General features: G+C 41.9%; 1 protein-coding gene across 2 annotated transcripts in view; it reads left to right on the top strand.

The window, feature by feature from the left end:
- The window catches only part of CERK (ceramide kinase), a 46182-nt gene extending 38971 nt beyond the window's left edge, over nt 1-7211 (top strand). The window contains exons 11-13 of one of the 2 annotated variants that reach the window (XM_040544740.1): nt 885-1090; nt 3295-3503; nt 4482-7211. In XM_040544740.1, coding sequence (XP_040400674.1) covers nt 885-1090; nt 3295-3503; nt 4482-4581 — 515 coding nt within the window. In that variant the 3' untranslated portion in view covers nt 4582-7211. The remainder of the gene's footprint in view (nt 1-884; nt 1091-3294; nt 3504-4481) is intronic. The other variant, XM_040544741.1, reaches the window with a different exon arrangement.
- Nucleotides 7212-27343: the final 20132 nt, after the last annotated feature.

Raw genomic sequence — 27343 nt, 5'->3', positions numbered from 1 at the left:
AGAGTGTTATAGCTGCTTTATGGCTTTTTTATTGTAGTGAGGAAGGCAATTGTGTGTAATCTACAAATGCAAAGGCTTTTATTGTCTGTTTTTATCCCTATAGATGAAAATACAGTTTAGATAACAACTCTGTGCAGTGGCTGCCAATGTAATCAGTCTTCGTTCCAGAAAATTCCTTTGCCTCTTGGTAGTGTTTATTCCATCACATATTTAAATTCAGTCCAGTTCTATTCTAACAGAAAAGTTTTGCATTGTTGAAAACACTTTTATATTGTTTTCCGGGAATCTCTGAATGTTTTTGCATGGAAAAATTCACTTCTGCTAATACTATTCGTCTGCAGACATTGTGGGGTGTCGTTAACAGATGTAACAGCACTGCTGCATCCTGGTGCTTCCTGAACCCTGAGTCATGTCCCCCCTGTTCAGATTTGGTCTTGTTGTTGCTGTGTTTGGGGTTGTTTTTTATAGTTTGTGGCACTGAGGCAGAAGAGGAATATTGGTTTAGAAACCAGACACTAAACCACTGTCTCTGCATTATTGTTTGCTTAAGATTTAACATGTTGAACAGCAAGAATAAAGTTAAAAATCCTCCCAAAGTTTTAAGCTACAAGAGTTGCAACCTGCCTCTGTCTTGTCCCTGCCTGAGGCTTTGTGGTTTTACAGTAAGCGGTGTTAGTAGATAATAATGGTCCGTGAAGGGAGGAAGCAACTTTTCTGTTAGTATATGAAAGACAGATTTTTTTTAAATGCAGTTTTTTTTAGATGTGTAATGACAGTGCATAAACATGCCCAGTAAAACCTCTTAACCTGCCAATGATTGCTTTTTACTGTTCTTGTGAATCTATCAAATAGCCTATATCCATGCCTTTATTCATGTGTTTCAGAAGATGAAGAAGAATGGAAGGTTATTAAAGGGAAATTTCTAGCCATCAATGCAGTAAATATGAGCTGCGCCTGTCCACGCAGTCCAAAAGGTCTTTCACCAGCAGCTCATCTGGCAGATGGTTCAGCTGACCTCATTCTAGTTCGTAAATGCTCCAGATTTGATTTTCTACGGCATCTTGTCAGAAATACAAACCAAGATGACCAGGTAGGTGTGTATTCCCTTTGGCAGTGAACTCTCCAGGAGCAGCCTAAGTTGTAAATATTGACAATTGTATGTGACAAAAAGAATATCTACAAAACAGTTTTTAAAAAAGTGCTTATACAGTTCGTATGACTGAATCTTAGCATGCGTACCGTCAGAAAAATCACTTAAACTAACTCAAGTCTTTGGCCTATAGCATTCTATGTTATATATATTTCAGCCTGGAGAAGAGGAGGCTGAGGGGAGACCTCATCGCAGTCTACAGCTTCCTTGTGAGGGGGAGTGGAGGGGCAGGCACCGACCTATTCTCCTTAATCACCAGTGATAGGACCCGCGGGAATGGTGTCAAGCTGAGGCAGGGGAGGTTTAGGCTAGACATCAGGAAGAGGTTCTTCACCGAGAGGGTGTTTGCACACTGGAACAGGCTCCCCAGGGAAGTAGTCACTGCACCAAGCCTGTCTGAATTTAAGAAGCATTTGGACTGTGCACTTAGTCACATGGTCTAAAATTTTGGGTTGACCTGTGTGGTGCCAAGAGTTGGACTCGATCCTTATGGGTCCCTTCCAACTCGGGATATTCTATGATTCTAACCACATTCCACTTCTATTAGTTGAATTCTTTCTTATAATATTTTGAGTACATTTACTATTTGGACAATATTTAAAATGTTATCACATCTGTGCACACACGTATTTGTCACGAAAAATTGTTCACAGCAATATAATGTAGCTGAGGTAGAAGACCTAGCAAGGAATAATAATTCTTGTAAAACGTATAAAAATATGATGTAGAAAAAACTTACTAGAACTACAGTTTGATTCTAAACTGCAGGCCTAGAGCTGGTTTTTAATACATACGGGTGACATGAGCTTTAGGCATTCAGCTTCAGAGTTCTTCCTTGCGTAAGTTACAGCTGTCAGGATAAACTGCAAGGGAAGATTGATCACTGCTTTGGAGTGTAATACCTTTTAAAAGTAGAGCTATGGCTATGAACGCACACACTTTAATATTTGTCACAACCTGATATTATTAACATGTTCTGGCAGATAAGTGAACAATACACTAATGGCATATCTGGTTATAGAAACAATAATAAATCTCACTTGTTTGCATAGCTACCCTTTGTCCTCTAGAGTTTGTATAAATTCTCTTTCCTGTATTTCCTTGTTACCATTCCCAGGCACATTTTGTTTGTCTGTGTTCTGTCTTCCTGCTGTTCTTTGTCTCTTCTTCTTCCCTTCACTCCTCCCTATTCTCTCTAACTGTTTCCTCAGTATTTTTCATTACTTGAAGCCTTTCCCAGCTACCTTTCCAATCGGTTTCAAGATTTATCAATCTTTATCAATCAATCTATCAATTTATAAATTAATAAAATATATAAATGATAAGAACAAACTATATGAAAATATATTACGCAATAATAATCATAATAATATATATAATTATATCATTACTATCATAAAACAAGAAATAATTATAATAACATTCTGCTTAGCCATGACACACGAGAGCATTCATAAGTGGCTCTGTGCAGCCAGTGATAACCAGTTTTTGCAGCTAAACTTTTTGGCCTGGAATGCTTCTTAGTGAGCCTCAGACTGATGCTACATATTTTTACCTGAATTAGCTAGCTGAAATGATTTTATTTTGTTGGAGTATAATAGTATCTCCATATATTTGTATTTTCCTATACACCCAGCTCTCCAATCTCTCTAATTCTTTGATTAGGGCAGTGGTCTGCCCATCTCAAGGTATTCTTCCAAAATTCAGAAGCATAAGACCTTTCAGAAAAGTCTATGTTTCTTAAGGGCTGTAGTGAACAGGTCCTGAGGATGGTACAAGGTTCCAATCCAACCCTTTTTGACTTCAATTCCATGTTATAATAGTGGTTTTTTTTATAGTTTATTAATAGTTCTTATACCCCATACTCATAATCTCAGAACCTGTTACCTCATTACCCTTAAAGTGGCAGTACTGCTGCTCCTTGAAGACGACCATCAAAAATAAGGTTTCAGTTTTGCTTTATGGTTTTTGACTTCTGCAGTTTCTTAAAAACAAATATCACTCTATGCCTCAGGTAAAATTCTGTAGAAAATTGGAACGGATGGACTTTATTGAATACCAAATGCTGCATGCTGAGTTTCTTTACGCATCAAGTATATTTAAGTAATTGTAATTACCTTTTTTGATTATTTCTTTCTTTGTAGTTTGACTTCTCATTTGTAGATGTTTATCGGGTGAAGAGTTTTCAATTTACATCAAAGCTTTCAGAAGACAATGGAAGCAATGTTACAGACATAGGAAAGAAACGTTTTGGCCAGTTCTGTAGAGATCACCCAGCCTGTTGCTGCAATATTGCTGACAGCACTTGGAACTGTGATGGAGAAACTCTGGATAGTTCAGCAATTGAAGTGAGGTGAGCACCTATTTTTCTCTGCATCTACCAAGAAGATATTAAGCCTTTTCATTGATGTAAAGGTGCTAATAAAGATATCCCAAAAGCATATCCCCCCAGCAAATTCGAGTCTTCTGATAATAAACTTAGATTTTTGTTGTTAAGTTTTGGATCCTTTCTAGTAAATACTCCAGCTATATATTGTAAATGATCTCTTTGAGATAGATGACCCTACCCTCGAAGTCCTACTTAGTTCTTAGAAACCGGTGTTATATGTTTGAAGTGCTGAAGGGTGGAGGTCTTGGTGGAAGGATTCGTTTTAGACAAATGCAGTATTTCATTACTCTGAGCACTAGCTTTTGCAATTAAACAAAGTATTTTTCAGCAAAATAGTAGTCATTTTTTCCATTTTTTGAAAAGTCATATAGAAGCCACCTGATAGGTGTTTTAACTAGCATCTTCGTCTTACAGAAATACTGAGTATGTCCCATATTTTGTATATTTTGACACATAGCACAGTCTTATCTCCAGCCTCGGCATATGGAGGAAAAAGTTTGCAGTTCTGCAAATGAACAAATCGGAAGGGAATAACAGCTTTGAAATTTTGAAGGGCTTTTTAATTTGTTTTGTTTGGTTTTGTTTATTGTAGATCAAAGGGAAATACAAAATATGTGCATCCAAGTTTGTTCCATTAAAATGCAATCACACAGCAGTCTGAGTGATTTATGTAAGAACAGTGTATGTTATATAAGGTCAGCTCCTCTAAGTGTCCCATGTCGCTTACTGTGTGGAAAAGGGTAGTAGCAGGAGTGATGTATGTGTGAAAGCATCCAGCCTTCTTTGAAGGGGAGGATTTTATCAAGAATGAGGGCTATTTTTGTAGTCTGAAACAAAGAATTTTGCGTAACTGCTTGAGATTCACAGATTATTAAAACTAAATATATAGTACCTACTTATATTTAAAAAAATATATGATTAATTGATTTCCATATTTTTCAGGGTTCACTGCCAGTTAATGAAACTGTTTGCAAGGGGAATCGAGGAAAACTGTAAAGATGAAGCTGCCTACAGCCACAGTAGCATTGAACACTTACTATAGACACTGTTCCTCCAATGGGGAGAAGAAAAAATAAAAGCTCAAGGAAATTGAGTATATATGCATTTTAGTCAAATTGACAAGTATTTTAAAATTTTAGATTTTTTTTTTTGTGATGGCTTCAGTATAATTTTAGACATTTTATTTCACTGTGTATTTTTTTTAACATTCTAATCATTAAAATATGTCTTGAAGTAATGTAATTTATGTTAGATTGGCATATATGTATGTATTCACAATGACTGATAAATACTCTGTGCTTTTCTAGAGAGCTAATTTAGCAGCTGTGTTGCAATAATATTTAAATATTATAAAACATTGAACTTTATATTGCCATCAAACCAAGATATCAGGACAAGATGTTTTCAGAGTCTGAGAAGATGTTTTCTGCTGGGAGTGTTATGTAGTTGCATGTGGCTTAAATGCTGGACAACACTGTTGTTGTTCGCATTTTTTTTTTATATTTTTTTTAGTAAAATCTTTCATTTTCTAATTCTGACAATACCTTGCAACTTATCAATGCAATTCAAACACACATTCCTGGCTTTAAGTAATAACAATAACAATTTAGAAATATTTTGAAAACTAAAAGTACATCTGTATATAGATCATACCTTCTCTTATGTAATCTATTTATAAATGCTTCCTTGCATGCTGCTTTTTGGGTTTATAAAGGGTTTTATGACTGTTTGGATGATACCAAATACCACACACTGCAACTGAAATGTCTTATCAGCAACTGGTAGGGATACATAATGATACCACGAAGGCACAGGCAAGGGAAGATATAAATATCTTATAAAACACCAGCAAATTTTACATTTCTAAAAATAACTAAAATTAACATATGAAATGCTTCCCTTTTCAGTACACAATTCTTTGGAGATTCTACTAGATACATTAAAATCTCTTAGCAAAATAAGATGTTGGAATGTTAAGATTGAAGATACGATTCAATGATTGAATGTTTTTAAGTAATATTTTTATTTAACTAAATAGGAAACAATTTGTGTTGTGAAGTCAAGGGAAGAAACTGGTATATGATAAATCACAAATCACTGTGCTGACTTGTTTTTACAGCAAATACGTAAGACTATCATGTACAGCTATGGAGTGATTATTTGTGTATGAATTTGTGTATTGTGGCACACACACATACAGTGTGCAGGCTTGGTGCTGAATTTTGCTCTTCTCATACAGGTTTATTCCTGTTTGAGGATCAGAAGCTAGCGCCTGCTTTCTTCTGTAAACCTTACTGCATCTCAGATTTGTGTGTGTGTCTGAACAGCTAATGACTCCCTCTATTCATGTGTATCTATTGGCACTTCTGTCATTCAGCTATTATTAGTTTCAGTCTCCTGTGTATTTGCTCTGTGTGAGCCATGGTGATCGGTTGGTTTATTACTGAAACACTTGAAATTTGTTTTAAGTGGCTGTTTTTTTTCTATTGAAACATTCCAGTTTTGTGTAATAAAATGTTGTGCTATATTGTTGCTATAAAGTATTATTCATACTGTTGTGTTCATACTGTATGACAAAAAAACACTTGCAAATGATAATTGCTCAAAGTACAGTCATACAAAGTTTAGGATCTGTTTCTTATTATATAGTGTTTCAGGGAGATACTTGAAAACTTTTCCAAAAGTAGTACTGTACTTTCTTCAGTGATGCAATGAGTTGAAAAGTTGATTCATCCAATGTTTTTCAGACATTTGTTATGTATACTGTATTTTAAAGCCATTTTTAGTAAGTGAAATAGTACTGTTGAACCAAGAACCCTGTTGAAAAATGAAATTATACAGTCATACAAATGCAGATATCTTCTGAAAGTGTCATTTGTGTAAAAAGTTTTAGTTAGATTGATCTATCCATGAATATTGTGAAAAAACTGAGATTTCAAATTACTGTAATTCTTGGGCAGGATATGACAGTGTACACTCAGCTCACCAACAGACGAGGACTTTTATGAAGCATTACAGCTATCCAGATCACTTTCTTATTTATGAGAACAGAAGTAAATACTAACCAGCTCTTTCCATTATTTTTCTAGCAAGTCATGAGACTCCTAACTCAAAGAACGGTGGATTAGTTACATTGTGAATGTATACTGAAGTGCTCTGAGTACTTTTAATATCTGAAACTGTGCACTTGGTATTTCCAAAAAAAGCCCACAGTTAAGGCCCCCATTCTGAGAAATGAGCTACCAGAAAAGAAGGGAAGACAGATCATTCAGTCGTATGGTAATGAAGTGTAAAGTAAATACTAAAGGTGTTGCAGCATAATAAAATAAAATCTCTTAGAAAATAGAAAAGCTACATAGCTGCATTTGAATAATTATGCTTGTAGCATATTATACTAGGAAAGCATCATAATTGTTGTATGAAATGTCCAGTGTATTTTAAGAAGAGAGCTGTATAAGTAATGTCTGCGTTCGTTTTAATTCTAGTATTTTTTTGTTTTGTTTTGTTTTTCCTCTGAATGTAGTCTCAGTATGAAAATCATTTATAGGAAAACCAAGTTCGATTTCCTTTTTTATTTCCCAATCTTGCTGGCTTCAAGATTAGAAAATGCGTTCTGTTTTATGAGGCTAAGGGAATTCATTTAAAAAAATAAATAAATTATGTTGTACAGCAGCAGTACTGTGGTTTTCTTCTTTTCACAACTTGATTTGAAAAAAAAAATGCCTGTTGAGAGATTTCAGCCCAACAAAGGTAACGTACTCAGTGTAATGAACATGCCCAGGTTAAACCAGGCAGAGAAGTAATTCATAAGGTTTCATTGATGTTGACTACAGCTTTATAGCAAGCGTGAGTGTGGGCAAACACTGAGAGTGAAGGAAAGCAACTAGTGAAGCTAGACTTCTAAAACTATTTAACTCTGTTAAGAGAAACTTAAGACTGAAGGGGGAGAAATAACTTAGTTGTGAGGATTTAGAGGTTTTGGTTATGGAAAATTTTAAACTGCAACAAGTCAAAACCAACTACCATTGTAAGAAATACAGAATATATATTGTACTCTAAACAGTACCTCCTATATGCCAAGATGATGTTTTTAGAGTTTCGTTGCAATAATTATTACTGATACAGCACATTTCCCAGTAAGAAGTACAATGTGTTCTTTATAGGTGAGCAGTGGACACAGCAGGAATATGATTTTCAACACTTCAGACAGTTCTGCTTTTGAAGTTATGCAACAAGCCAATGTTTGCAGGGCTGTCATAAGACTTCGTATATGAAAATAATGTTTATTCGTGAAGGGGAAGATGGTATGTAGAACCAGAAATCTCTGTCTTGCTGTTCAAATATTATTTCCTCAGAACTCCTGCCTTAATCCCTATGAATTAAATGAATAACGGGACTTCATCATTTTTATTCTCACTAGTCATACTGCTTATTCCAAACTTTCAATAGGTTAGTTAAATACATTTAATAGGCTCTAGCTGATGTTTAAGTTGCAGTAAATGAATTCTGTCTGTAATGAAGCAAATCTCCCCAGCCTTCTGTCTTACCCTCTGATATGCACGTAGTATACATCTTGTAAAGGGCTTATGTATGTTCTTAAAGTGTGATGAGACCCATAATTTAATAGGAATTGGGGCATTCAGTCTGCCTCAATTTAGTCCTTTCAACTACTCTGCAATGAGAAGGCTAACACTTTTTTATTTAATTTCCCACTGCTAAAAATAATTCCTAACATGTACCTCCTGAAACTGCCAACAAGGGGTTGTCTTCAAAAGCTGTTTCCTTCTTTAAGACTCTTACATGTTTGAAATAATAGCATGCTGGATTTGGTAGCTATTTCAACTACAGTGCATTTTTTTTTTGTGTTTGTTGCATGTAAAAAAGTTTTTCCTTGTCAAATGGAAAAAAAGCTTTACTGAAATCTGAGAAGATTGCATCAACCAGTTTCCCTTGGTCAACTAGGTGGGTAACCTTGTCATAAAAGGAAATAAAGTTCGTTAAACAGGACTTTCCCCTCATGAATCCATGTCAGCTGTGACCAACGACTGTGTTGTTCAGGTATTTTTCAGTGTCTCTGAGAATAATCTCCACAATTTTACCAAGCACTGCACTGAGACTGTCAGGCCTGCAATTACCAGGGTCTTCTTTCTTGCCCTTCTTGAAAATTGGAACATTTGCCAGCTTCCAGCCAACTGGGATCTCTCCAGATCCCCAACAATTGAGAGAGGTCTTACAATGATATCAACCAGCTTTGAGTACTTTGAGTGTCCTGGGATGAATCCCTTCAGACCCCATAGACTTACATGTATCCAGGTGAAGCAGCAAATCCCACGCAAATTTAGAGTCGACTGAAGTTTATCGTTCCCACAGTCACTGTCCTCCAACTCAGGGCTCTGGGGGTCCCAGGGCCCATCATCAATGTTGAAGACAGATGCAAAGAAAGCATTAACCATTTCTGCTTTGTCTACATCCCTGTTTGTGAGCTGGTCATCCTCATCAAGTAATGGATCAATGTTATCTCTGCTCCTCCTTTTCCTGTTAACATATTTTAAAACACCCTCTTTATCTTCCCCCACACTACCGGCCAAATTCAACTCTAATTGAGCTTTGCCCACTCAGATTTTCTCCCTACAATGGCAAACATCATCCCTGTAGTCCTCCCATGTCACCCAACCTCTCTTCCAGTGGCCATAGGCTTTTTTTCCTGCCTAAACTCTAGTAGATCCCTGCTTAGCCAAGCTGGCCTTCTGCCCTGCCTACTTCACTTCTGACGTTTTGGAATTGCCTGTTCCTGTGCTCTTAAGAGGTACTTAAAAATTGACCAGCACTGATGGACCACAATGCCTTCAAAAGCAGTTTCTTGGGGACCTTACAAATTAGTTCTCTGAGCAGCCCGAAGTCTGCTCTCTGTAAATCCTGAGTTGTGGGTGACAATTTTCCTCCCATCATCAAAGACTTTAAACTTGACTACCTCATGGTCACTATGGCCAAGATGGCCAGCAATCACCACTTCACCCATGAGACCCTCTCTGTTTATAAGCAACAGATCTAGGAGGGCACCTTTCCTGGTCAGCTCCCTTAGTACCTATACCAAGAAGTTATCAACAGGTGCTTTGGGAATCTCCTGGACCTGTTTGTGTCAGCTGTGTGGTATTACCAGTTAACATCTGGCAAGTTGAAACCACCCCTAAGGACAAGGGCAGCTGACCTACAGGTATCTCTTAGTTTCCTAAAGAATAATTCATCAGTCTGTCATCATCCTGGCTAGGGATTCCTGGAAAGGATGAAAGTGAGCAAATGTAAAACAGTTTATATAAAGAAGGAGGGGAAAAAAAATAAAAAAAAATATTAAATGGAAATAGGAAAATAAAATGCAGGCATGCTAGTTTGTTGTTTCATATTGTTTTCTTTTTCTGGAAAGCATTGCCCCGTCATGTTTACTTTAACTACACAGAAAAGCTGGCACTAAAAGCTTGAATAGATTACCAGAAATTTGAATTTTTACCACTGGTAGACAGAATAAACACTTCATCACTTGTGAAGACATATTTCTAAGTTGTTTAGTCGTGGTCTATATCTCCACTTGCAAACTTCAGCAAAATAGCAGCATCACTAGAAGAGGTGTTAAAGGGCAATTGTAAAAGCAGCTCCTTGTAGCAATGTGCAGTAATCTGAAATGGCTGTTGAATTTAATCTGCTGGATATTTATTTTTCATGTTAATATTTAGCAACTGTATTTTAGGAAAGGGGGGGATTGGGCAGCAAGCAAGAAGTGCTATGTTAGTACCTCAGTGCTGCTGAGGTTAAAGCTGTAGGATAGCAACTCACACCAGCTAAGGGGCTGCTCCATAAACCTTTTAACTTCAGGCAACCTTCCCAAGGAAAACGACTGCATACCTAAATGCCTCTGCTGTTGCTGGTAGATGTTTGCGTAAGCTGTTCTCCCGAGCCTTCAGTGATGTGGGCTCTGCAATGCAGTTTAGCCACCAGAACAGATTGCTTAAAGATTTTTATAGCTAGAAAAGTTTATTTGCTTAACTGAATTGCTTTTTCTGTATTTAAACTTCCTTGTTCTGGCCACAGTGGGCAGAGGGAACAGGTCATTCCCTTCAAGGCAGTTCCCTTACCTATGTTACTGTCTTCCCTCTTAGTCTGCTGCTCTTCGCTTATGCAGTATTAATATTCAGACAGAGGGTGGAAAAAATGTTTGAGCAGAATATCAATATCAAGAAAAACTGCTTGAAGCTGATTTCTATTTACCACCAAAGAAGTGACTCTGTAGAAAGAAAGCAAGTATTGACAGGCTTGCTCCAGAAGAGGAATGCATATCTGCGTAGTCTTCAATCAAAGCAGATACTGTTAGTTCCTGGAGATCATGTTTTCATAGAACACTGTCTGCAGCTTTGATGGATGTATTTAGAATAGATACCTCCCCTTAGCAATACCTATCAAAGAAATAGCTACTCTGATGGTTGCAAGGCTGGTAGATTCTGCACTGCCCCTAGCTCAAGAACAATCAACCCAATAAAATAAGTAGCTCTCAGGTGTGCTCCGCTTGTCCATTTTTTCTTGTAATGCTGAAGCTTTTCAAGGGAAAACAGGCAAAACCTGAACACTTTGGCGTTGATTTAGTTGCAAGTTCCTGTTAAAGGTTTTCAGAAAATCTTCAGCTTGTTGGTAGCAGGACCAGGAAAGAGTAAACATGGGCGTACTCTCCCACTGGAACGGCAGATTGTGCTGTTTGTTCTCCTCTGTGCGTAGGCAAAGCTTTAGGCTAACAAAAGAGTATGTATTTTCCCTAGATAAAAGCATTTACAGACTCAATGGAGGAAAGCACGCTGGGGAGGAAGCACAGACCTGCTGCTGTCTGTACTCAGGAGTCCATCCTCAGGCTGCTGAAGTGGGAACAGCAGGCAGAGGCTGTGCTTTGTTGTAAGGCTTCCTCTGAGTGGAATAAAGCAGAAGGGGGATGAGATGAGCACAAATATCAGAAGATGCATGGCTATGCACACTCAGCAGTCCAATCGCACTCTCACAGTCAACAAAAATGTTGTCCTGTGCCTGTGCAAACTGCTCAGGTTTGGGGACTGAAGGCTGTCTGCCCTGCCTTCATTTGTCGGAGGAAATTTCACCGATGTGGGATAAATTCTGTAACACTGCTGTGAAAAAGCTCAGCGGGAATTTGCTAGCAAAGTGGATTGTGCTCATTTTTTTCACCTGAATTTAAAGATGAAAAGGAAGATGAAGAAACGGTTGCTGACTCACCCCATCCCTTACTGAGAGTCTGACACAATGCATCTTACTTTGCACTTGCAAGGGGAGTAGGAGACTACTGGTACTTCTACTAATTTTTACCAAGGTTTCTAATTTATGCCTCCTAAAAAAGACTGCTGAGATACCAGAACCCCTTCATGTGCTTGATGTGGTTGGGAGCTAAGGAAATGAATGCTCTACCCTTTGGAAGTACAAATAGCTGTACTTTGTTTGGATTCAGTCCCAGGACACAGGATATGTCCCTCAGTGATGATGGCCAGAGCTTTCTATGCAGTGGCAAATGCCTCCCTGGTGCAAGACAATGACTGAAACACACTGCAATTACTGTGTTTTTAATGCTTCTCCTAATGCCACTCAGGTGGGACTGGATCTCTGCTGTCTTCCTAAAGATTGGGAATCTAACATCAGAAGCCCACTGCAGTGCTGCCTTGCCTCTCCCTCTCTGTCCCTGCAGAGGCGCAGGTGCTGAGCTCTGCTCTCTGGGGACAGCGACAGGACCCGAGGGAACGGCATGGAGCTGGGACAGGGGAGGGTCAGGCTGGGTGTTAGGGAAAGGTTCTGCACCCAGAGGGTGGTCGGGCACTGGGACAGGCTCCCCAGGGCAGTGGGCACAGCACCGAGCTGCTGGAGTTCAAGGAACATTTGGACAACGCTCTCAGACACTTGGTCTGATTTTTGTGTGGTCCTGTGTGGAGCCAGTAGTTGGACTTGATGATACTTGTGGGTCCCTCACAACTCAGGATATTCTGTGATTCTATGATTTCTACTGCCATCAAAGTGATGTCTTACTAATAACAAGGTTTGGTCCATATGAAGACGCAATCAGAAGACCTCTATCAGGAAATGAGGTTGCCATTATCACTGAGCTAAGACCACAGACATTTTATCAGGAGAGGAGGGCTGTGTGGTTTTCTCTCTCGTACATGTTGAGATGTATGCTGAGAAACCCCTGGTATGCACCAGGAAAAAGATGTGGGTATACTCTATGGTTGTGCAACCAGTCCTGATTAGCAGGAGCGCCCTGTAGCCATCAGGAGCACTGATGTAGAGAATATGCCCTGCAAAGGACCTTATATCAGGATGTGCTTCTCATTGATGGCTCTAACACAAATCATGCTGTGCCTCCAGAATGCAGAAGTGCCAGCAAGGAGCAACAAACGGGGAGCAGACAAAACAAGCTATACAAAACAGAGGAGTTCACAGAGCTCTTGTTAATGATGTCTGTAATGGACTCGCTGACAGTGCACTGCCGAGCTACGGAGCTGCAGGGGCTGAGCACAATCAGCTCACTGAAGGCACTGCCCACGCTTTTAAGTGACGGTGAGAGCTTGGCAACAAATGCACTGGCACTCCAGATCTTGTGGCAGCTCTTGGTCAAAGATCTAAATGTTTCTCACTTGTAGGTGGTCATGCCAGGCCAGGACGGTTATAAGGTCCTGATACAAGTTCATAGAATCGTAGAATGGCTTGGATTGGAAGGGACACAAAAGATCATCTAGTTCCAACACCCCTGCCATGGGCAGGGACACCTCCTATTAGACCAGGTTGCCCAGGGCCTCATCCAAACTGGCCTTGTACACCTCCAGGGATGGGGCATCCACAACCTCTTTGGGCAACCTGTTCCAGTGCCACCCTCAGAGTGAAGAATTTCCTCCTAACATCTCAAATCTCCCCTCTTTTAGTTTAAAACCATTCCCCCTTGTCCTGTCATTATCTGCCCAAGCAAGAAGTTGCTCTCCATCTTTTTCGTAAGTCCACTTTACGTATTCAAAAGCTGCAGTGAGGTCACCCTGGAGCCTTTACTTCTCCAGGCTGAACATCCCCAGCTCTCTCAGCCTTTCTTCACAGGAGAGGTGCTCCAGCCCTCTGATCATCCTCGTGGCCCTCCTCGGGACCACTGTAACAGCCCCACATCCTTCTTGTGCTGGGGGCCCCAGACCTGGATGCAGGGCTCCAGGTGGGGCCTCACAAGGGCAGAGCAGAGGGGCACGATGCCCTCCCTCCCCTGCTGGCCACCCCTCTGTTGGTGCAGCCCAGGACGCAGTTGGCCTTCTGGGCTGCAGGCACGCGCTGCTGGCTCGTGTCGAGCCTTTTGTCCACCAGAGCCCCCAAGGCCTTCTCTGCAGGGCTGCGCTCAGTGAGTTCTCCCAGTCTGTGCTTATGTCTGGATTTGCCCCAACCTAGGTCAGTACCTTGCACTTGGACTTGTTGAACCTCATTAGGTTCACATAGGCCCACTTTTCCAGCTTCCAGGTCCCTTTGGATGGCTTCCCTTCCTTCTTGTGTATCGACTCACCTTGGTGTCATCTGCAAACTTGCTGAGACTGCACTCGATCCCACTGTCTATGTCATGGACAAAGATATTAAACAGTACCTGTCCCAAGACAGACCCCTGTGGGATATCGCTCGTCACTGGCCTCCATTTGGACCTAGAGCCATTGACCACCACTCTCTGGGTGTGGCCCTCAAGCCAATTCCTTATCCACCGAATGTTCCACCCTTCAAATCCATAACTCTCCAACATTCAGTTTCATCAAGTGGTCTCAAACCTGCTCTTTGCTTACAGTGGGATCGACTATGCTTCCCCAGCCCTCATCTACAGGTTCAAGGAAATAAGATATGTGGAAAGCCTGACTGGCAGTGAAGACTGAGGCAGAGAAGTTGTTGAGTACCTCAGCCTCCTCTATGTCTGTTGTTACCAGTTCTCCCTTCTCGTTTATCTCATTTATCCTTGGCCTTTCTTTTCTGGCCAATGTACCTATAGAATCCCTTCTTGTTATTCTAGTTCCAGATCTCTAGGACATCACAAGCCTGCTTTCATGAGTGGAGCCCTCAGCAACTGAGCCATCATCCCTTGTTTAGAAAACAGCTAAGGCAGTTTGACTGCAGAGATGCACTGAGGAGCTTACTATGGTGTCTCCTACTTTAAGCTCTCTGCAGACACTTCTTTTGCCCTTCTCTCCTCTCATAGGTATCAGGCTGTTACAGCAGACTGATGAGCAGGAAGAAGATTGACACCGAGAGGGTGACCAAGCACTGGCACAGGCTGCCCTCAGGGGCTGTGGGGTCTCCTCCTTGGAGACCTTCAGAAGCCGCCTGGACGTGGTCCTGGGCAGCCTGCTCTGGGTGTCCCTGCTTGGGCAGGGGTTGGACCAGATGCCTCCAGGGGGCGCTGCCAGCCTCGCAGTTCTGTGGTTCTGTGAGAGATTACAACATCAGGAGGTTTTAAACAGGGCAGCAGGATCTATGTGGTGTGTACAAGTTAAGATGGAGGAGCAGCATCTTGTCCTTTGGGCTTGTGCCACATGACGGGTGGCATGGACGTGGCACGGAGGGGCCCCCATTTTTACAGTGAGACTGTGAACATGAGCAGAGCTCATTCACAGGACTAAGGCAGCCAGCAGCAGAGACTGCAGGGCAGCCTTACTGGTGCTGCCCCAGCACTACAGCATATTTGCTACTGTTGAGTGTTTGGGAGTAATTTGACCTGAGGAAATTATCGTCATAAAGGTGTATTTTCAGGGCCTCTTTATGCAGGCCCACTGGAGAAGATGCTCATCTCCAAACAAATATCTCAGACTTTCTAGGATGCATTGAGACCTGTAAATAACATCAGGTCTTTTGTTGTAACCTCATTTTTCTCTGTTCAGGCACCTGTCAAGGTCTTGTTTTTCAATCTTCGCTGACACTGCTGACACAGCGGTGTCAGAAGAGAAAGGGCTCGCCAACACTGAGGGACACTAAACATCTATAAATGGCACGGTGTTTCAAACCCTGCTAACTGGCCTACGCTGGTAGAGCAGCCTCAGTAGCAAAAAGGATCAGTGCATGTTGAGTAGAAAGGATAACATTTGAAAATGGCACATCCAGAGAAAATTGCACACACACAAGATTTGCCTTTGGGTAGAAACAGATTATTTTGCATACAAATACAACAGGATGGAGACAGCATATATAACTCTGCCTGTTGTTCTCTGGCGTGCATGTTGTTTGAATCTCTAACCCTGCAGTCTGAAGTCACCGTATTGGAAATATTGCCACTAACTTTCAATAAGGAAAGAAATACGGCTTTGTTTTGCTTTCAGAGCCTTTGTATCACAAATCAGTGCCTATAATCCAGGAAAAGAGAAGATTATTTTTCAGCAATATGTGAGACAGTGCCTTTGCATGCAGTTATATACATGCCACTGTTGTTTTCTCCACACCCTAAGCTCAAGTGGAGAGTTCTAGGGTTTAAATCACTTTATAATAATAAACTCTCTAGTACACTGTTTAATAATTCTGCATTTTAATGTAAATACTTAGTTATCTACCTTACTGCAGTAACTGCTAGTCAGTGTTTTAAGTCTGACAGTCCTGCAGCTCCCTCTACTGAAAATTATTTCTCTGGAAAATAACTGCATTTCAACACACAGCATTCATTTTTAAGGTAGCCTGGCAAATCCATTTCCTGTGGGTTCCCTTACTGATGAGATCTGCAGTAACATGCTTCAGTTCAAATTACGTGTTATTTCACACTGGTAATTTCTACTTTTCATTTTCTTTTCAGGATTCACTCTGTTCAAACAGTGAAAGATGCTGCACAGTTTTTGTTGTTGTCATTGTTTCTTTTGTTTTGCTTTGCTTTTGTCCCAAACAACTGAATGATTTGGACAATGTCTTCAATAAAAAAAGGATAGAAACATAGGTCAAATAGTTTCAAATATAATTGTAAATGTTAGGATCTGAGATCCTTAAATTCTTGCTCAGGTACCAACTTTTTCAATCTGGGAAGATTTGCCTGAACTGTAACCGTACTGGGCACACAAATAATGGTGGCTAGAATTTTCTTTTCCATCAGTTCTTCGGTAATTCCAGCTCTTGGTGAGTGAGGGTTCGCTGTGCTCTGCCCTAAGGAAGAGTGGAGGACTGTCAATGCAGTATAAATAAAGAAAATCAGGTTCCATGTATGTTAAGCTGGTAGCCTGCAAGGACTTACCCAGGAAATCGCTCTCTCACTATCATTGTCAGTCATTGCCACATGGCATACAGGAGGCTGTGGCAAAACTCGGTAGATTTGGTGCTGCTTCTTCCTCCCCCTCCCAGTTCCTGGCTCCCGGGCTCAGCCCATTGCTCCTTTATGCCATAGCAGTATTTCTGGGTGCTAATTCTCCCCCAGCTTTTCCCCTTGCTCATCCAGCACACCCAGGCACACACTCTCTCACCCCTTACACTTTTTCTCTTCCTCCCTTTCTCATTTCTCTCCTGATTTTTTACTATTTCTACTGTCTTCTTTTACCAGTTTCTTTTTGAGTTCAGATGTGGTTCCTGTAGTTCTGGCCTGATGACATTTCTCTCTTCCTTTAATCTCCCTTGGTCCACCTTTGATACTCCCTCGGTCGGGCTGCCTGCTGCTCCAGCACGCAGACTATCAAGCTCTTCTCTGTGTTATTTCTATTCTGGAACTTTTCTGCTTGATTTTGTGATGCAGACATACATCTGAAACAAGGGACTTACTTGTATATCTCTGAGAAGAGATGTGAAAGTTGTTTGGCATCTGGACATGTCCTTGGGCACCCAAGTGTTTTATGTTACAGTATATCCAAGCCATACTGATCAGCTTTGGGTTTGTGGCTTTGTGAGTGTTTTCTGTCTTAAGTATTTGAAAATTCTTCAAATCTGCTTTTATCAAGGGGAAATATTGATGTATAATAAATGAATGACAATAGCAATATGAAAATATTATTCTTTATGTGGAAACCAGTTGCAAATAAGTGCATATTCTCAAAGGCAGCAGTTAAATACTGAGTATCACTGACAAGAGGTTACGTAGCATCACTACTGGGGTAGCACATTGGCGTGTTCATACTCCTCTGTCTAAGAGACTGGGTTAAAAAAGCACGTCGCTGTGAACAGTGAGCTTTTCGTACTTATTTCTACATTAAAAGGGATCTCCAAGGAAACAGAAGTACTGCGTGGTGCTGCTAAGATGTTTGTTCTCTCTCTTAACCTTCCAACAGCCATCTTTATTGAAAACCTTTAAAAAAATAATGATTTCTTTAACATGTACCGGTATGGACAATACAAATGTCAATACTCGTGCTCTACATATTTTCTCCTGTATAGCAGAGCAATGATACATGTGTAAAAAGCAATTTTGCAGAAAATCGGATAGAGTGATTTCAGTGCAAATGTTCCTAGCATTTATTGCTATGAGCTGGCTTGTTTACAATGGGATCCGTAACCCACACAACACTTGATTGAAGTGCATCCTGATGTTTGTAACTGGATTTCATCAGAAACCATAAGCTCTATAAAAGGGAAATGGCTGTTCCCATGGCCAAAAGGGCTGTGTATTCTGTGCTGACTGTGGCCATCTTTTAAATTCAGGAGTATTAAGATCCCTGGGGCTTTCAGTGGAAAATGATGAGAGAGAACACAACACTATCAAAAAGGTAGCAGGAGAGGTACCAATCCTTCTGCCCTTGGGGGAGCAGCAGGGGAATGATACATGGCAGAGAAAAGCTCAAATCAAAAGCCAGGCCTCTGCATATTTGTATATCCCAGTCTTTATGGAAGGTTCAGCCAGTGGCACATTGATTACAAAATCCAAGCTGACTCCACTTTGGAGCCTTTGGCATGTGACCATTCCACTTGAGCAGCCTCACATACATGTTTTGAAAGTCAGCACTCACCAACAGAGCCCTCGGAGGTCAGCAAGAGCACCTTGATGCTGAGCACCAGAGGGTTTCTTTTTCCAAAGGGCAATGGGGCCAGGCATAAGTGGCAGGTCAGCTATATCCCTACCTGATGGAAACAAGTGCAACACCTCTGATTTTTAATAGTGCCACATCACAGTTTACCACAGGTGAAAATCTGCTACTCTACTTAGCCAATATACATGCTTAATCCAAGCACAACTCATCATGCATTTCACCACAACTATGAACAGGTTTTGTGTCTACGTTGTTACCTCTGGAATTGTTTCCTGTAAGCACTAGCAAAAGAAGTAACTTTTTGTTTCACTTTAACACACTCTGAGCCAGAGGAACCAGACTAATAGAAGTGTTAGGTTCATTTCCAGACGAGTCTCGAGTAAGGAAAATTTGCATTTTCTAGTGAATACCCAAGCTCATCTAAACAGAGAGGAGAAGACAGTCTATTGACATTATGTAAAGGAGGCATATCAGTTTAAAGGGTTCTGTTTGCCTAGAAGAGCGTGAAGGAGACTATTTAATTACCTGTCTAGGGTTGACAAAGATAAACACCCTGCTATTATTCTATGTATTTGCTTGTAACTCAATTAAGGATGTGTACTTAATTGTATCACCAATAAGAAGAAATAAATGTTGAGGTGTTTGAAAGCTACAGGAAATGAGATGTCCCTCAAGAAACATGAAAGGTCAGGAGTAGAGAAAGCAAGGAAGCATAAAATTATGGCATTGGTATTCAACTAAGATCAGAAGTGAAGGACTGTGTTATCTGAATTCCCAATTGTAAGGTTGAATTGAGGAGTTAACAGAAAAAGTACGGACTTACAAAGCAGAGCGGCACAGTGCAGCAGCATGAACTAAATCAAACACTTCTAGCTCTTCTGTCAGTTGTGAAGGAGAGCTTATGTTCTCCAGTTATTTCAATTGCATTGAATCTTCCCTGACATATCTATAATGTATCCTGTCTTCTGCACACGACACTCTTCTTGAACGATAACATGTAATTCATGGCACTAAATGATCAGCCTATTTCATTTACTGCTTTCCCGTATTAATCTTGCCATTAAAAATACAGAAACAACAAAGGAGATTAATCTAATGCTTTTTTTTTTTTTTTTAATTTAAAATTATTGTATGGGCTTTCTGACCATATCACTACATGTCCCTTTTAATGTGCTGAATCTTTAGCATGGATTATTGCTGCGCGTAACCCAAATTACTTAGCCCCACGTTCATCACATGCCCACTAGCCGTAACTCTCTGTGTAGCAAAAGCACGGGAACAGACAGCATTTCCCATGAGAACTCCCCTGTGGATGTAACCCGGCCCTCGGGCTCTGGCTGTTCCTGCCAGCCATCAGCCAGGTGAGAAAGTCTCAGCCCACCAGCAGCAGGAGGAGGGAGGTGCAGCTGCAGGTTGCCCTGCCGTGCACCCCCAGGACAGCCAACACGGGATGATGGCACGCCTGCACCTGCAGTTGTTGTTTTAGGGACAGATTCAGACAAGTTAGACATTAGGTGTCTTTTACCCTCTTTCCCCCCCTTTCCACAGAAGGAAGTATCCTCACCAGTGAGAGTTTCAGGGAGACAGAAAGCAGGCAGGGGATGTACTTGGCCACGTCATGGTGCAGATAGCACTGCTGGGACACAGTGATGGCAGAGGAGTGGGGGAAAGGAGCATCCCTGCTTTCCTCTGTCATTACAATGTCTCCATCTAATCTTCCTTTTGACATGCTTGACAATATAAGCTTTACATCCCCAGGAGACTTCCCTGGATGCAATTTATCATTGAAATGGTTTGATTAAATTTAATTTTGCTCTTTATAATTTATTATTTTTTTTAAATTACCTCAGCACTTTGAGAGGAAACTACTTTTTTTTTTTTATCAGTCGGTCTGACAGCTGATTGTTTTGAGTTTTTTTTACAGCATCTGACACAGCTGACACCACTGTTCTTATCATAAATATCTGCCACATTAGTTTAAGGCTGTGATTAAAGCTGCTCTGCATTCTGCTGGCAAGGCAGCTGGACCTGCACGAATTACGATAATAACCACACAAGCTCCTTCCTGCGAAGAGTGCTGTTTCTGTAGCTGTGTCAGACAAGTGCTGCCTTTTAAGAATGATTGCTCAGCTCTAAGTGACATTTTTTGGCTTTCTTTTAGAAAAGTAAGTTATTTATTTGCCTGGTATTTTAACTAAAGAACACTATCATCCCTAGAGAACAATTCTGTTTTTCAGCACCGGAGCAATTACTTTCAGCTGTATCAAGTGCCTGATGTTTAAAAGTCTGTATGGTTTCATGGATCCAAGAACTGCCTTCTCTAAAGGACTCCTGAGCTAACTTCTCCGTGGTTCTCACCACCCTCACGGTCTCAGAAGTACGTCATTGTGTATTGCTCACTCACCATTTATGAGTAAATGCACACCCAACTGGGATATGTTACACCCGGAGATGAAGTAGGACACAAATGCATATGGTCATGATTCCGTCCTTTAGACCTTGTCTGGAAAAGCTGTCCTTGTACAGGACGATGACGGAGAAGGAACTCTCTGGGGTTTTGTTCCAAGGGTCAAACTGATGACAGGTGTGGATAAACTGGTTTTTTTTCCATTTCTAATCTGACCATACAATACAGTATTTACCCACCACTCACTGTTCTTTGTCATTTTGCATTCTGTTGTTTCGGTCTGCCTGCATTTTATAGCAGCAGAAGGGCAGACATTTTGAAGCTGTAAAAGGGTTTATCCCTCCTGTTAGTGCAGCAGTCTGAGGGCATCACCCCTGCCTGGACCTGGCCTGCTCTGCACAAGGACACAATCAGGAATCTGAAGATCTTGTTTCCTCAGGAGAAGACAGGTTAAGGCAAAAGTCATCTGCGGTTGCAGGTGCCCATCCCGCATTACATGCCTTCCAAGCTCCAGCTGTTTACCATCCCTATATGTCCTTGGACTTTCCTAAGAAAGTCTTTGTGCTTACATGACATTGCCACTGAATGCACTTTGGCTGCATGAAAACCACCACACCAGACACTGCATTTCTTATCCTCCCACAATCTCAGTGGACATAAATTTGGATCTGCGCAAGGCAGCAGCACATTGTGCCTGCTGTTCTTTGTCATTGACGTAATCCCCTTCCTCCACAGCTGAGTTGTGCCCTTCTGGAAAAAACAAACAGCAGGAGCATTTCCTGGCTCACCACTCACCCTCCTGCCCAAGACTGGGTTTCTCTAAACTAAGCAGGGTGTGATGCCACCAGCTCCCCTCTCAGTGACTGGGCTGAACACGAGCATTAGTACTGCTCTGCCCTGAGCGAGGAGGTAAGCAAGGAGACCTCGAGCAGCCACGCCATATGTGGCCATGGCAGCTGTATATGTAGTACATATATTTCTGAATAGGGCTAATCCTTGATGCTGGAAAAATGGGAATAGGACTAGAGAGCTGAAGGCAGGATGCCCTATTAATGAGAGAGCTTGCACCTGCACTGTTAGTTTATTACTGGCATGCATCAGGTTCATATTGACTAACAGTCCACTGAGACAAAGACTTAGAAGCCCAACTCATAAGAACAGAACACGTATATAGCTAGATCAATCTATAATTCACACTTTCACCAGAGGCATTTGGACACTCAATTCTTGCCATACTGAATAATTAATGTATTCTTTGTGCTGGAAGTAAATAATATACATGAAACATATCATCCACAATACGGAATGTGTAAGACCCTGCTATTGCCATATGCTCATGCCAACATCTACCAAAAATAAAACCAAAAAAGCCCACCACCACCAAAAAATGGAATGGTAATCAATGGCAAAAAAAAAAAAAATACTCATAATGAAGGTCATTCTTCGGTTCTCACAGTTTTTCAAACAAAACACATGGCTACCATCTCTAGAGTCAACATAGTGGCTTGCACTCTGTTGCAAATCAATTTGTTGCCATGTCTTCCCATCCACTAGTAGTACTACAGTTCAGTGCATGCCTCTCAGCTCCACAGAGCCTAGCTACTCAGGCCCAAAGAGCTTAACCAAGTGGAGTCTACAGCACTGGAGTCCACAGCTTTTACTATAGCTGCTGTTTTTATTTGAGTCCTGTGCTCAGATAAAATCTCAGTTGTCATTTTCATGATCTGTTTAGGTCACTTGGATTAGAAAGTATTGGAGAAAAAGTAAAACCAAACATTCTGAGCAAATTAAATCAATTAGGTCCGTGTAAATAACCTGGCTGCTTGCTGAATCGTTTGACTTTCATCTGCAATCCAACTTCCATGTCTCGTAGACAAGGCCTTTATCAAATACCTCGGGCCATGCACAGCATGTGCATTCTGCAGTATCTTTGCAACGATCTTTAGACAGGCTGTCAGCAGAATTACTATCATCACCTCTACTGAGATGCTTGTGAAACCTACTGTAAGGATTCTGGCCACTGGCTCTTTTCCATGCATACCCAGGCTAATGACTAGGATCAGGTAGTCCGGGGTCTCCAGGGGAATTTGTGAACGCACTCTGCAAGCACACCAAGTAATTAATTTCTTAGCTTACCTTCTAACATGAGGCCAAAATTAGACCAAGAATTCTTTCTCATCCCATTAAGCTGAGGCTAAGGGGTGGAAGGTACCTGTGAGCTGGTCCCAGGTGCTGCTTTCACTATTAGGCATCATGGTGGCAATGGCCAGCTGCTGCCAGCAGCTGTGAGCACACTGGTACTTAAGGCCAGATTCTTCCTACTGCCTCCTGTCCTGTAGCCATTGGTCTCAGCCCACTCTCTTACTGAGTCAGAGGGACAGCCACGACTTCTTTTTCTTTGCCTCCATTAGCTCTTTTCACAGGTACCCTCTGAATCCTTGGCCCCTCACCTAGCTCCCTGACATCGTGCTGTGTCATCCCTGCTTACCCATCCCAGAGCCTGATCTCCCCAAAGGTGGAAGAGCACCAGGACCTACCCACCTAAACAGTCATGTCACACTCCCACCTGATCCCACTGATCTCTGATCAGCTCTGAGACCTGCCACAGAGATGGTGGTACCCCTACTCCCCCTGGAGCTCTCTCCCCCTGCTAGACTCCTCCTGAAGCTGCCTTCTCCCATAAACCCCTCTGACCAAGACGAGTGCCAGGCTCTGTGGCAGCGTTGCCTGCTGGATTCCCTTACTGTCACCACCCTCCATTTCAAGTCACTGTATTTGCACCGCATTCTCTGCACACTGCAACGCAGCGAGAGTCAGCCACCGCTCGATGTCTGACACCGCAAGGACATGGAGCCCCTGTGCCCTCCTGAAAGACCACTCAGCACCATCTGTGTGAGCTGTGCCTTGTCATAGTGAGCGACCTGCTGGAAGCCATGGTGGTGGTTGCCCCCCAGCTGCCCCCCAGAGCAGCATCCCAAGGCTGGAGGGAAGGCCTTGTGTCTTCCTGGGCCCTTCCTGAACAGCACCAGTAAGGCCTGAGCAGCCAAAGGTGGGAAACTCTTTATTTCCTTCAGTAACTCCTTTGCCTGGTCCCATCCTCCCTGGTACAAAAAAGGCAGGGATCTCCTGGAAAGAGTCCAGTGGAGGGCCACAAAGATGATACGGGGCCTGGAGCATCTCCCCTAGGAGGAAAGGCTGAGAGACCTGGGCCTGTTCAGCCTGGAGAAAAGAAGACTGAGAGGGGATCTCATCAATGTGTATAAATACCTGAGGTGTGGGAGACAGAGGGATTTGGCCAACCTCTTTTCAGTGGTTTGTGGGGACAGGACGAGGGGCAATGGCCACAAGATGGATCACAGAAAGTTCTGCACCAACATGCGAAAGAACTTCTTCACGGTGAGGGTGACGGAGCACTGGGGCAGGCTGCCCAGGGAGGTTGTGGAGTCTCCTTCTCTGGAGACATTCAAGGCCCGTCTGGACGCCTACCTGGGCAGCCTGCTCTAGGGAACCTGCTTTGGCAGGGGGGCTGGACCCGATGATCTCTGGAGGTCCCTTCCAACCCCTACGGTTCTGTGATTCTGTGATCCTTACTCTAGGACAGTTAAAGCCCACAATTTGGGCTTGTTTCCATCTCATTCCAGCCTGAAAATATGAAAATAACAACACAGGTGAAGCACAGGGGCCCAGAAACCCAAGCTGGAAGGTGTTCAGTGGTGACAGCTTGTCTCTCCCCATACTGTTGCTGGAGCTGGGAGGCAGAGGATGAGAGCACAGAGTGATGGACTACGTGTCTTGCAATCACCTCTCAGGCATGAGGGTGCTAGGTAGCAAATGAGCCTAAATGGGGCTGAGTTGCTTGAAATGAGTGCCTAGATATCTGGGGGGTTATTAGCAATCCAGAGGAATTAGTTCTGCAGTCTGGGGCAATTCCATTGTGACTAAATGCAGGCTCATACCCAGAGGGAGAAGTTTACTCTACTTTGGAAGCCTAAACTAGGGCAGATGAAACTCAATCACTGGGTCTATATACGATGAATAATACTCCCAATACATTTAGGCCATTTTTTTCTGTGTCTTTTATTCCAGAACAGACATTTTTATTATTGTATTCATTTTCTTATATTACTTAAAATAGTAATTCATGTACAGAGTAGATTGCTTGTGCTATTTTCTCAGTGTCAATCCGACTTGATGAAATTGCTGTGAAAGGTATCCCATAGCTCAAGGAACAGCATGAGGCTGAACAACGAAGCTAAGAGGTTCCATAGGAAAATGCTGGTATCGGCCTGGTAAGTATCTAGCTTGAGGCCAAAGTCTGCCCTTAGGAGGAACACAGTACAATGACATTCTCTCAAAAATATTAGAAATTCTACAGGCTTTTATTGATTCTGTAAGTTCTTAAAATTCTGGCAAATAATTCAATTTCTAATACAGCCCGTGATGTCTGAGGGGACTTGGCCATTTAAAGACAAAAGGGTCAGGATTTTACTACCTGTTTGGAGGGATATTATGACATTTTAGCTCGTTAACTTTCATTACTTTTTTTCTGTTCTTTAAAAACATTTTGTGTGGGTGTTTTGACCTCACAAAACAGGGGTCTTTACTACTCCTTATGGCGTCATGGGTGGGTGGAGGGGAGCTGTTTTCTGTGATTATTTTGGGAGTTTATTACTTGAATGCAGTTCGTATCTGGCTAATGCACAGTTTTCTCCACAGCCAACACTTCCATAGCATCTTTTGAATTTGTCAGGGTTCTCCTTCCCTAAGCAGTGTGCTCAGAAGTTTCTTTTCATGCTTTCTGTCTCCCACTTGCTGTTCAGGACAGTTCTCAAAATGCAGGCAAGTCCCATGTTGGGCACAGTCTTTACTGGACTTACAGACCTCCAGTTGTGGGCTGTGTTGTGTAAGAATAGTCATTAAAGTTAGTCAGGAAAACAGAAAAACAAATCTTTCCTTTTCAGTTATTTTTTTTTCACTAAACATGTTCAAGGATTTCTGCATGTGCCAGATGGCAAGTCTAAAATTCAGGCTGAGCAGACTATGAAGTTATTTCCCATGAAGTCCCAACACAATAATTCGCTTTCTCTCTCAAGAAGTTTCTCCCGACAGCACCAGGCAGGCTGTGTCCCCCTTCACTCCCAAGGGCACTGGGGAGGTAGTGATGGTTCCCGCAGGAGCTAGCTGTACTCTTCCTGAAACAACTCACACAATAGCTTTTTAAATGGTTAATACAATTTTCTCCCTCTGTGGATGAACATACTGTGTTACTCTAAAAATGAAATCTCTCTCTTCCAAGTTATATCTGGTTACACGTAAGGAAAGAGAGATGGTTTTGCTGCCACAATCACACTCTCAGTTCCATTACAATGATAATTATACCTTCATGTAATGAAGCTTATGTCTCCCTGATTCCCAGCCTACTTGGTGAAGTGTCTTCCCCTCCCATAGCCCCCAGCCCCCCAGCGGTACCCTACAATCCAGTTGGATCAGTATGAGCATGTATGTACCAAAAGAGCTGTTCTGAGGAGCTCTGCAGTTCCACCTCCACAAGCTGCCTGATCTCCTGGCATATGGGCAGGGCTGAGGGGGCAGTAGTTCTCCGAGGGAAGTGAGTGGATGCTCATCCATTATTCAGCACACATTTAAAAAAAAAAGCGTTTATCCAAGTGTCTTCGTTTACTTAGGGGAAAAAAAATTAGGGAAAAAAAAAAAACCTTTCCATTCTCCAAAAAGTTGATTGTCATGGATAAAATTCTCTCTGGACAGGGAAGTTAGGAAACTTCAAGACTGCACTGCTAATCTTTTTTTGCCAAAACCTGACAGATTCCATGCTCTTTCAAAAAATTCTACAGGTCTTAACAAAGGATCTGAACTTGATTCAAAACCTTAAACTCCTCAGTATTGGCACTGGATGAGCTACTGTGTGTTTAAGGAACCTTGCATCCCTCTTTACCTTCCATGCTACTTGGATGGTATTCACTACTTTACCTTCCTTTATTATTTGTTTATGCTTCTTTAATAATTCTTGCTCTGATTCCTTCTCATCCGTTTCCTGCTTTGAGCTCTCTGTTGTGCCGTAGGCCATGGATGCTTCTTAACCATCTTCCCATGAACTCATTCTTTCAGCCCCTACTTTACTGAGCTGTTGCACACAACCTTTGAGCACACATTAATTTTCTCTGAACCCTTTAAGTCTTTACTTTGCCTCTGCAGAACTGATGAGGTCTGGTGTGGTCAGGAAGATGGATTTCAATGGTACAGGCATCTGCAGAGCATCAGCTGGAAGTTACTGCCTTTAGGGATGACAGAATTAAACCCACTGGCTAAAGTTTCTGTGGGTTTGCCTTACAGATGGTAAGTTTTTAAACAACACAGACTTGATCATAACAGATCTCTGGCCTTGCACAGCTTCTTCACATTTTATGTAC

Source organism: Cygnus olor, chromosome 1 (assembly GCF_009769625.2).
Source record: "Cygnus olor isolate bCygOlo1 chromosome 1, bCygOlo1.pri.v2, whole genome shotgun sequence".
NCBI classification, from domain to species: domain Eukaryota; kingdom Metazoa; phylum Chordata; class Aves; order Anseriformes; family Anatidae; genus Cygnus; species Cygnus olor.
The sequence above is the reverse complement of the archived record's forward strand: the minus strand, read 5'-3'. Positions and strand labels throughout refer to the sequence as shown.